General features: G+C 48.8%; 2 protein-coding genes across 2 annotated transcripts in view; both read left to right on the plus strand.

Moving 5' to 3' along the window:
• R3HDM2 (R3H domain containing 2) overlaps positions 1-2774 on the plus strand; it is a 160553-nt gene extending 157779 nt beyond the window's left edge. Inside the window, 3 exon segments of the mRNA XM_044915381.1 lie at positions 440-537; positions 872-956; positions 1741-2774. Coding sequence (XP_044771316.1) covers positions 440-537; positions 872-956; positions 1741-2081 — 524 coding nt within the window. The 3' untranslated portion in view covers positions 2082-2774.
• A 2107-nt stretch (positions 2775-4881) lies between these two features.
• STAC3 (SH3 and cysteine rich domain 3) overlaps positions 4882-11119 on the plus strand; it is a 6609-nt gene continuing 371 nt past the window's right edge. The window contains exons 1-11 of the mRNA XM_021687282.1: positions 4882-4948; positions 5693-5759; positions 6024-6291; positions 6753-6850; positions 7061-7133; positions 8040-8137; positions 9716-9782; positions 9968-10017; positions 10317-10402; positions 10578-10629; positions 10715-10852. Coding sequence (XP_021542957.1) covers positions 5694-5759; positions 6024-6291; positions 6753-6850; positions 7061-7133; positions 8040-8137; positions 9716-9782; positions 9968-10017; positions 10317-10402; positions 10578-10629; positions 10715-10852 — 996 coding nt within the window. The 5' untranslated portion in view covers positions 4882-4948; position 5693. The remainder of the gene's footprint in view (positions 4949-5692; positions 5760-6023; positions 6292-6752; positions 6851-7060; positions 7134-8039; positions 8138-9715; positions 9783-9967; positions 10018-10316; positions 10403-10577; positions 10630-10714; positions 10853-11119) is intronic.

Consider the following 11119-nt stretch of genomic DNA (forward strand, 5'->3'; position numbering starts at 1 on the left):
CTGGCTCAGTTGGTAAAGCATGTGACTCTTGATCTCAGGGTTGTGAGCTCAAGCTCCATGTTGGGCATAGAGATTACTTAAAAAGAAAGAAAGAGAGAGAGGGAGGAAGGGAGGGAAGGAAGGAAGGAAATGAATAAATGAATGAATGAATGAAAAACATTTATAAGGGTCTGTAGGTTTCCTCCAGGGCCTTTCATCTGCAGTGGACAGAGCCCTTCTTCAAGGGTGAGGGAACCTAAAAGCCCCATTTGCCTGAGATACCTAGGCCGAGAGCCAAGGAGTTTAGGAAGAGAGACAACTTTTCAGTCAGGCACATGGGCACTCCTATCATAGAAAAAGTGGGAAAAGTATGCATTGTTGTCATCTATCTCTAGAGCCCCCATAAAAGTCATATCATGAAGTTCTAACTCCCAGAAAACCATCTGTTTTTCCTCCCTAGGTGATGGGCGCTACTCCCTCTTGGGCCAGCCATTACAGTATAATCTGTCTATCTGCCCTCCCTTGCTCCATGGCCAGTCGACTTACACGGTACACCAGGTAAGGGTGTCCACCAACAGACCCCTCTTCTCATCCAGGCCCCTAGCTCTGAGCCATCCACCTCAACCAGTGGGGTGGACCGGGGAGATAGCACAGTGAGAATGAATAAAGTGGGAGGGGCCTTACCCTTCTACCATACTCATTCTTCCCACCTGACCCCAGTGCCAAGGGGGAAGGACTCTGTTTCTCAGTGGCCACTCTGGCCAGTCTGCCTGCCTGGTGGGGCAGGATCCTCAGGGTTGGGTGCTGCTCCTTAATCTTTCAGACAGACATTAGGATGCAAGGCAGTCAATGTTGTTTACCTGGGATGAGAGTTATCTTTCAAATGTTGAAGGGACAGAGTGGATTGAAGCATGGAAACCGGAGCAAGAGACAAGCACTCAAATCTGCCTCCACTGACCTGGGGACAACAGATGTCGGTGAGTGACAAAATGCTGAATCCCCAAGAGAAGGTGCTCACCCCTCCAGCCTGCATTACCAGCCCAGGAGGAGTGAGAAAAGCCAGCTTAGGGTGGGGAGTAGAAATAGGACCCTTCTGTACTCAAGAGCAAGGAGAAACTGGAGAATTGAAGCATCTCAGTCCTCCTTATCAGGCCATTTCAGGTCCTGGGAAAGGTGATGGGAAAAACTGAGTATAACACAGTGGCGGGGCATGCTGAGCCTATTAACAGGAGAGTCTTACGAGAGTGGTCCTGACCCTAATCTAGGATGTCTGCCTTGGTAGTCTTCCTAGTCCTTTAGGAGAAGCTTGACAAGAGAATATGGGGGAGTAACCCCCCTGCAGGCCTTCCCCACTAAGCATTACCCTTACTTGGAGTGGTTTGCTAAACAAGGAAAGGCAGGGAAATGGACTTCCCTAGATGAGAAGGAAGAGGGATCTCTGGGAAGGGGACGACTGTGGGATATATTTCAGATTGGGCTACTGACTTGGCACAAGAACTGAGGTGTAGGTCTCCAGATCTGAAGAAATCTGGGATTCTGACCCCCAGTTTCTTCTTAGTCTAAGAGAAGAAAAAGGTTTTTTTGTTTCTCCTAGCTGCCTAGATGGTGGGGTGTTGCATTGATTTGGGGAAGGAGGAATGGGCCAAGTGGGCAAGGCCAGGCTTTTGAGGATGCCGTCTATAGACTTGGGTCAGCTGCAGACTTCTCTGCTGCCTGCTTGCTATTCTTCTCACAACCATGTCCTCTCTCCTCCCCTTCCAGTCCTGGGCCGGGTGCTGGAGGTGACAGATCTCCCTGAGGGCATCACTCGGACCGAGGCGGACAAACTCTTCACTCAGCTTGCCATGTCTGGCGCCAAGATCCAATGGCTCAAAGATGCTCAGGGGCTGCCTGGTGGGGGCGGGGGGGACAACAGTGGGACTGCTGAGAATGGCCGCCACGCGGACCTTGCTGCCTTGTACACCATCGTGGCTGTGTTTCCCAGCCCCCTGGCTGCCCAGAATGCCTCTCTTCGCCTCAACAACTCTGTGAGTCGCTTCAAACTTCGAGTGGCCAAAAAGAACTATGACCTGAGGATCCTGGAGCGAGCCAGCTCCCAATAAACGGAGGAGGGGAAGGGACCGGCACAGTAGGGGTGGGGGCAGGGTGGAGGGGGTCGAGGGATCCTGACAGATCACAGACAGAGGCAGAAAGGAAGGTGACAGACACTGAACTGGAGCCTGAGACAGTGGGGATGAAGATGGAACAGACACACTGGCACTGGACTCCTCCTTGCTCCCCTGCCATGGGTCCCCTCATTTTCCCCTGGTTGGCCCCCCTTGCTTCCCTCTCCTTCCCATCCTCTTCTGTCATTTTTTATCTCTTCTCCCACCATGAAATTAATTTTTTTCATATTTTTTTGGTCAGGTAGAATTGGGAGGGTCCCACACTCCCCTATTCAATCTCCTTACCATCCCAAGCTCCCTTTTCATTTCTGGTCTTTATGAATATATTTATATGGACAGAATTAAGAAAAGCAAAATTGATTTCCCCTTTCTCTCACTTCCCCCATCTTGTCTCCCCAAACCCCAAAGAGTTAAAACTTGGGCCTCCCCCCACCTCCCAGAACACTTGTATATTGTTTGTTTGAGGTTCGTGCCGCAGTAACAGACAGTATTTAATTGCACATACAGATGTTTGCTGGGTATATTCACTGTAAATTTTATTTAATCTGATTTTTTGTTTGTTTGGGGGGTTACTTGGGGGGAGGTTGATTTTGTTTTTAAATATAAAAAAAAAAAAAATCTGTCACTGGACGTCAGTCCCTGTTTCTCTGTTGCTGCCCTGGTATGGGTGGGGGTTGGAGGTCCTGGGTAGGTACAGTCCCACAGCTGTTGGAGGGATCTCATATAGGTTGGGATGGCTTTCCCTAGCATATGCACACATACCTTCCTAACACTATTCCCTCATCCCATTCTCCTCCTTGGACATAATATTCGGACAGGTGGCTGGGTCTCCAATGGGACCTTTATTCTGGGCTCTCCCAACTCCCAACTCCCAGTAAGTGTGGTTTCATCAAACACATCCGTTCTCAACTCCAGACCTCTGAGTCCTTATTAGTAAAATAAGAGACTTGGACTAACTAGCTTACCTCTGAGGTTCCTTCCACTATGTTAATTCTGTGATACTCATTTAGGGTCCTCACGGCTGTCTGGGGAGGGATGAGTGAGGTCCAAAACTGGGTTGAGATGGTGGCCTCATACGTGTCCAGAATCTGATCTTCTGAAAATGTTTCAGGGCTGGAGGACTTGGGCCTGTCTTTAATACAAAAGCCATTGAGTGTTGCGTGGCAGAACAGAAGTGGATGTTTTTATAATAAAAGCTACATCAATTGAACTTGCAGTGCCAAGATGCCATATTATCCAGGCATGCTCAGCAGTCCTTGTCCTATGCAACTGAAGAAAGGTGAAAAGCAGACATTCCCTACCCTGCATGGACGGAGCTTTTCCTCTCTCTGCAGCTTCTCAAAGCTAGCCCTGTTGTTGTGCAGCCTGTCAGACCAGGGCCATTAAGAGCCATCCAGCAGCCCCTATTCAATCTCACCCACCCCTTAAAGAAAGAAAAAGAGTAGTGACAGAAATGACAAAGCACATGACCCTGGAAATTTCTTGGGTTTGGGTAGCAGTATCTCTAGCCAGGCTCCTCTGAGGCTTGTCTGACCCAACCTCCAATGTAATCCTTTACTTCTTACAGATACAAGGGATAAAGCAGCACTACATGACCACATCCAAATGGCTGTCCTCCGAGATGGGAGTATCTTCTCTTTCAGCCATGTCACAGTCCAGAGTAGGAGAAGGCTGCATCCCTGCGAGATAAGAATGCCAGATACCTCACTGACCCATAAGTTCATATACCAGGGCATCAGATGAGGGAGATGGAATCAGGGAATCCAAATGATTTCGCAAGTGTGGGGCATGGCTATCTTACCTCCAGAAGTTTGCAGTCCTCGTGGGGAGACAGACATTACTTAGAGAAGATAACCCGCCCCCACCGTGTGGTAGCTATTGTCTTCTGTCCAGTGGGAACGAGACCATCTCTACCCTGACCATCAGACCCACACTCCCCCAGAGTCCCTCAGACAGAAGTCCCAGCCTGGATTTTTTCAGTAGCTCTTAGATTTCCCTTCACCCTGAGGACAAGATTTTAGAAAGGGGGTGGGGGGATGTTCCTGGGGGCACTGGAGGGAATAAAGCAGTATTATGCATGTTCTTCACTCCCTTTCAGGATGGCAGCGAGGTACCCCTCCAACTGTCCATGGATAAGGATGCAATCTAGTCTGGCTGATAGGAAGCCTCTGAGAACTGAAATTCTCCTTTCTTCACCAGTTCCCAGCCCTTTCCTTCCTAAAGGTTTGAGGTAGAGGTAGATCAATGTTTGAGGGTGTAAAAACACATGGCCGCAGGAAAGACAATGGCTAAAAAATCAAAAGCTAGTTCCTAAAGTAGGTCCAGGGAAGGTAGAATTGGAGAGGTGTTTGGACCTTGGGGAAAGCTGTTTACAATTTCATCTTTACCTTCAGTCATCCCAAATCACCTAAATGAGTATGCAGCATGAACAGACACTGTCCCTTCTTGAATTTAGCTAGAACTGACCTGTACACCATAGATAAAAAACCAGGGTATAGTAGCTCTGGGGGATGGGAGGAGTTAGGGTCCAGCCCAGCCCAGACCTCCCCGTGTCCAATTTCTCTGTGTCAGCTGTGTCGCTCAGCTGTCCACTTTCCTCCAGCCCTGTCATTTCAGCTCTGACACCAAGGCGAGAGACTGGGAGGTCTACAAATAACGTCTGGGTAGCCGGTGTGAGTACAGAGGGTACTGGGGGGGCTTAGCCCCCAAGGAAGAGGACCAGTCCTCCCCCAGCACCACCATCAAGACCCCAGGGGCTCCCTCTTCCCTCCACAGACTGTGGACTGACTTAGGGAATCCCAAACGTAAGTTGCCCCTTCATCCTCTGCCCATTGCCAGAACTGCTCCCCGCAGATTCCCCAATCTGTAGCCTATTCAGTGTCTTCGTTCCTCTCTTGCCTGTGAGTAGTTAGGGTTTTAGGAGTGAAATTATGACTCCAGGACAAGAGCGAGGATTGGAGGGTGGGGTGGGGGTGGTGTCAAGGGAATGGAGTAGTAAGGGAAGGAAAGGCTCATATTACTCTGAAAACTTAAAATAGCTGAGGACTGAAGCAGGCTGGGAACTAGGCCCCGGGCCCCCGGGACTCAAGAAAGGGGCTGGGGTGAACAAATGTCCCCAGCCCATCCCTCCAAGCATGCTTCTGGACACACACATTAAACCTCTTGAAGAAAGGGGATCTGGGAAGATGTGTGTCACATCTCTCTTGCCCACAGATTCCCAGGAGAAACAAACTAGGAAAATCCCTAAACCATGCAGCTTTGAGCACTGTGTTGGGGCTGGAAACTCGGGTGGCCCCGTAGGGCAGGGAAGGATGTGCATCAGTTTGAGGAACCGGTTGGGAAGTTCTTTGGTCTGTTGCGCTTTTCTCTGGACCTCCATGGAATCTTTCGATAAGCCTGTGAAAGGATTTCTGTTTAACCAAATTTCTCCCAAAGTCTCCCATTCAAGGACCACCCTACGGTGAGGGACAGGAATTAGGACAGGGACAGGGACAGGGAAGAATGGCAGTCAGGGATTAGATTTCATAGTGGGGTCCAACCTCTTGCAGGATGACAGAAAAGGAGGTGCTGGAGTCCCCTGAGCCCTCCTTGCCAGCAAAGACTCAGCAAAGTAGGGTGAGTCTGGGCCTGTGATCACCGGTGTGGGGAGCTGGGAAGCCACCGCAGCCCTTGAATGTTTGAATTGATCTCACTTGTATGTGACTCATCCATCGTCGGAATGCTAGCCAGCACCTGCAGCCCCCAATATCTCCTAATCCTGGGGTGTGCCCCTTGCCCACGCTAGAAAAATGTTTAGTTAGCTTCAGCCTTACCTGCTGTAGAGAGCATGACAGTTCTTTTAACTTAGGGTTTCCTCCCCTCCCCCATCCCCGCCCTCAGCTACAGCGGCTGAAGCAGTTATTCAGGAAGGAGCCTCCGGGGACAAAGGAGATGGAGCTTCCCCCAGAGCCCCAGGCCAATGGGGAGGCAGTGGGAGCTGGGGGTGGGCCCATCTACTACATCTATGAGGAAGAGGAGGAAGAAGAGGAGGAGGAGGAGGAACCACCCCCAGAACCTCCTAAGCTTGTCAATGACAAGCCTCACAAATTCAAAGATCATTTCTTCAAGAAGCCCAAGTTCTGTGATGTCTGTGCCCGGATGATTGTGCGTGAGTCACGAAGGGAAGTGGAGAGAGTGTGATGTTGGAGGCGGGGGTGGGGGTGGGGGGGGGTGGGGGGTACAGCCTCAGGAGAGGAGCATTTGTATAGCAGGCAGGCTGGGGCAAGAGGTGGCTTTAAGAAAACACTATTAGAGGGGCGCCTGGGGGGCTCAGTCAGTTAAGCATCCGACTCTTGATTTCAGCTCAGGTTGCAATCTCAGGGTCTTGAGTTCGAGCCCATAGGGCTCTGTGCTCAGCAGGGAACTGCTTGTCCCTCTCCCTCTGTTCCTTCCCTGCTTGTGCACTCTCTCTCTCAAATAGATAATCTTTAAAAAATAAAAACAACACTATTAGAAACTGAGAGTGTTGGGTCCTAGACAGAAAAGGGACCTGAGAGCTAGAGTAGCAGCACTGGTACAAAGGGAAGGGGAAATCAAGAACCTCACCCAAATGTTCTTCCCTCTCCCAAGTCAACAACAAATTTGGGCTCCGCTGTAAGAACTGCAAAACTAACATCCATGAACACTGTCAGTCCTATGTGGAGATGCAGAGATGCTTCGGCAAGATCGTGAGTAGGCTCTGGGAAGCGAGAAAGTAGAAGGGAGGGGACGTGTTGCCAGCAACCCCTTCCAGTCCCTCCCAAGTCATCACTTCCATTTCCCTGCTTTTTCTTTCTCAGCCCATCTCTTACTCTAAGAAGGGGCTGCACTCATGGGAGAGATGGGGTTCTGGGCCATACCTTGCTGTCTCTAATGCTTTCTCCCATCCCATCCTACAGCCCCCTGGTTTCCATCGGGCCTATAGCTCCCCACTCTACAGCAACCAGCAGTACGCTTGTGTCAAAGATCTCTGTAAGTGCTCCATGTGGGACCCAAGGGAAAGGGCAAGCCTAGAGATGGTTCCAGCACCACCTCTAGATTTGGAAGCTAAATTCTGAAACAGAAAGATTCTGTTTCCCATGGTTCTCTCTAAACCTAATATTTTAGCCAATTTGAATACAGAGTCAATATTCCTGTTTTAATAGCTGAGGGAGATAAGATTTAGCAAGAGCTCTCTATATGTCTAACAGGAGACCGAGACAAGACTGAAACCTTCATCTGCCTAGCTTCAAAATCTGGGCTCTTCCTCTGTAAAACTATTTCTAAGCAAGAACAAGGATTCTTGACTGTCCTCCTCCTTGTTACAGAGTAATACTAGTCTCAGGGCTAGACCAAGAGCTGTGGGCTTCCTGGGCAGATTCATAATTCGGCAACCCTTACAAATTCGTTGACAATTTACTCAACACTTATTTGGAGGAGAGGCTGAACTTTATGAGGAGCATGGGTGGAAAAAGGAAGAACCCACTGGTGGCAGCACCCCAGCTTGCACATGCCACTCAGTGGAACAAAAAAGCCAGCAGTTAAAGGACCACTCTCCCTAGAAGGAGAATAGTGATTGTGAGCATCCCCCAACTCCCAAGCAACTTAGTAGCAAGGTTGTCTTTCCAACATCATAAAATGCTCTGCCTGGAAGCAGTGCTGGTATTTTTCTCCATCACATTACATTTCCAGTGATGTTTTTAGAGCTCTTTATAGATTGATGACCTAGATAGGCCCAGCTGACCCTACCCTAATTACACACACACACACACACACACACACATGCGCGCACATATCCATCTACTCGATCCCACCTCTCCCTTACTTAGGTCTCTCTTTCCTCCAGCTCTTTCTCTGCTTTCCCAGTAATGGCTTCTTTCTTCTTCCCATTTCCACTAGCTGCTGCCAATCACAATGATCCTGTGTTTGAAACCCTGCGCACTGGGGTGATCATGGCAAACAAGGAACGGAAGAAGGGCCAGGCAGATAAGAAAAATGTGAGCACCATATTTTCCTCCTGAGGTCCCTCCGAGAGATTCCATTGAGCAGTGGGTCCTGTCTCCTCTCTGGAAAACTGATAGAAGCTAGGGATTCTCTTCCCCTAAAATCGTACATAACCCAACAGACACATTTTTGCATGCAATATTAGAGGGCCTCAGGTTGAGAACTCCCGCCATAGCATGTATTTTCTTCAGAAACTCCCTTCTGGAATTGTCAGATTAAGTACCATACCCCACTGAGGTCTGGGTCCCAGGCCCCCGGCATTGCTGGACAACAGAGGCAAGAGCCATACTTTTGGATTTGGGGAAGCAAACCTATCATGCCAAGTAATCAGAATTCTAGAGCCATGAAGGGTCCATGAATATCATCTAGTCTAACTCATTTATCCTATAGATGAGGAAACTGAGGCCCCAGACTAGCGGCCAAAAGCAACTTCATTTCTTTTTGAAATAGAGTTACTAGATTGGTAATGCCATAGACTTGCATTCAGTTTGGCAAAGAATTTGTTAGCATATCCTTATATCTTTCTGGACCACCAGGATGGACTGATATGATTAACAGTTAGATGGAGTCCTAAAATTGGATGAATGACTGTGCCCAAAGGATCCAGGTCCTGTAGGGAGTGTCTAGCTCAAGGGAGATTTCTGATACCTTATAACATGATTTGGTCCTCGGTCCTCACCTATGGAGATTTTTCTCACGGATGCAAATGAAAATATAAATGGTATTATCCCTTAAGTTTGTGGTAAACCTAGGAAGGAAAACTTATACACTGAACTGAATGGATATTCAGATATCTTACGGACTAGAAGAAAAGCCCAAAACCAATAATTTGAAATTTTGTAAGGAAAAATGTACATGTCTGTTCTTGGATCAAAAATATCAACCATACAAAAACAGAACTAGGGATTGGCCTCAGAGTAGTTGATATGGAGGTTGGGTGCAAATTAAGAGATTTCTGTAGAATGAACTATGATTTACAAGGCCATAGCCATGTGATTTGACTGCTTCCAGAAAGGCAAGCACACTCAGGTTCTATTCTCTTAAGGGAATTATAAAAACTGTGCTGCCCATTTTTCTCTTACACACTAGAGTATTTTTAAGAACAGATGTAGTAAAAATCCTGGAATCGGCATCATGGGGAAGGGAGTGATTTAAAGGGATTAATTAAGGAAGAAAAGACAGGAGGGACTTACCAGCTATCCTCAGATCTTTAAGGGGACTATGTTTGTTCTATATTGCTCCAGAGGCCAATTCAGGACCAATTACTAAAAGTTACAGGGAGACCGAATAGGTTTAATTTAGGGAATTGCCCTCAAATGGCATGGGCTTACTTTGTAAGGTAGTGAGTTTCTTGTCATTAGCTACATTCAAGCACAAATGTGGATGGTCCACCTGCCAGGATGTTTTACAGGAAGCTCAGGCATTAGGCTGGTGGTTGAACTAGGTATTTCCTCCAAGGCTTCTTCCAAACCTGAGATCCTATTATTCTGTAGTTGGCTGGCCTGGCTGGAGAGCCAGGGCAAGTGTGGGTTCCCAGGAGAGCATCTTCCTAACTCTGGTACCCCCTCCAGCCTCTAGCAGCCATGATGGAAGAAGAGCCAGAGTCTGCCAGACCAGAGGAAGGCAAACCCCAGGATGGTAAGTGTCACCCACCTCCATCCCTAGAGAGGGAGTAGGGTCAGGGACTCTGCTGTGGTACAGGGGATGGAGGGCCAAAGGGCATGCCAGGTTTGGAGATCAAAGAGGCTCTGCAACAGAAGAGTAAAAGAATGAGGGCTACCCTCCAGAAGCTAGAGACAACTTGTTGGTGTTTCCCATCCCAGGAAACCCTGAAGGGAATAAGAAGGCTGAAAAGAAGACACCTGATGACAAAGTGAGACTCCTTTCTCCCTGCAGGGACCCCAGTCCTCTCCCCAACCCAGGTCTGACACCACTCATGGCCTCAGCAGAAGCTCACACTTACTCCATGACTTCCCATCACGCTTAACCTGCCTTCTCCACCACCTCACACACATGTGCGTGAGCATGCATGCACGCAACAGAATCCTCTTAGTTCAGGGACCTGGAAGAGAGCTGTAATGTAGTATGTCTGGAGAATGCCCCTGCCTTGGACTCCTGCCCCTCAATGTGGGACAGAGGAGTCCGAGACTCATCACCACCTTTCACCCCCAGCACAAGCAGCCTGGCTTCCAGCAGTCTCATTACTTTGTGGCTCTGTATCGGTTCAAAGCCCTGGAGAAGGACGATCTGGATTTCCCGTGAGAGGCCTTAGGACTGGGATGGGGGTGTACCGGGAGTGGAGAGGGGAGAGCCTGGCTCCCTATGGGAAAGGAAAAGGGGGCACTCATGGCTTGGAGCCTGTTGGGGCTGGACCTGGGCCAGATAGGTAAGTAAGCCCCCTAAATCTCAGAGGCCTCTCCCTTCCTCTCCCAGGCCTGGAGAGAAGATCACAGTCATTGATGACTCCAATGAGGAGTGGTGGCGGGTAAGAGAAATGGCTGAGGCTAGGGTGGGACATCATTTGACTTTAGAATCAGACTGAGACTGATTCTCCCTACCATCTCCTCCAGGGGAAAATAGGGGAGAAGGTTGGATTTTTCCCTCCAAACTTCATCATTCGGGTCCGGTCTGGAGAGCGTGTGCACCGTGTGACCAGATCCTTCGTGGGAAACCGCGAAATAGGGCAGATCACTCTCAAGAAGGACCAGGTAGGGGTGCCTGGGTGGCACAGTGGGTTCAGCAACCGCCTCTAGGTTTCTCAGCTCGTGATCTCAGGGTGGGAAGATTGAGCCCTGCCTGGACTCTGTGCTTAGGGTGGAGTCACCTGAGATTCTTTCTCTCTCTCCCTCTGCCCTTCCTGCTTGTGTTCTCTTTCTCTAAAATAAATAAATAAAATCTTTAAAATATATAAAATAAATATAGATAGATGATAGATAGATAGATAGATAGATAGATAGATAGATAGATAGATAGAT

The sequence above is a fragment of the Neomonachus schauinslandi genome, chromosome 5 (genome assembly GCF_002201575.2).
Source record: "Neomonachus schauinslandi chromosome 5, ASM220157v2, whole genome shotgun sequence".
NCBI classification, from domain to species: Eukaryota; Metazoa; Chordata; class Mammalia; order Carnivora; family Phocidae; genus Neomonachus; species Neomonachus schauinslandi.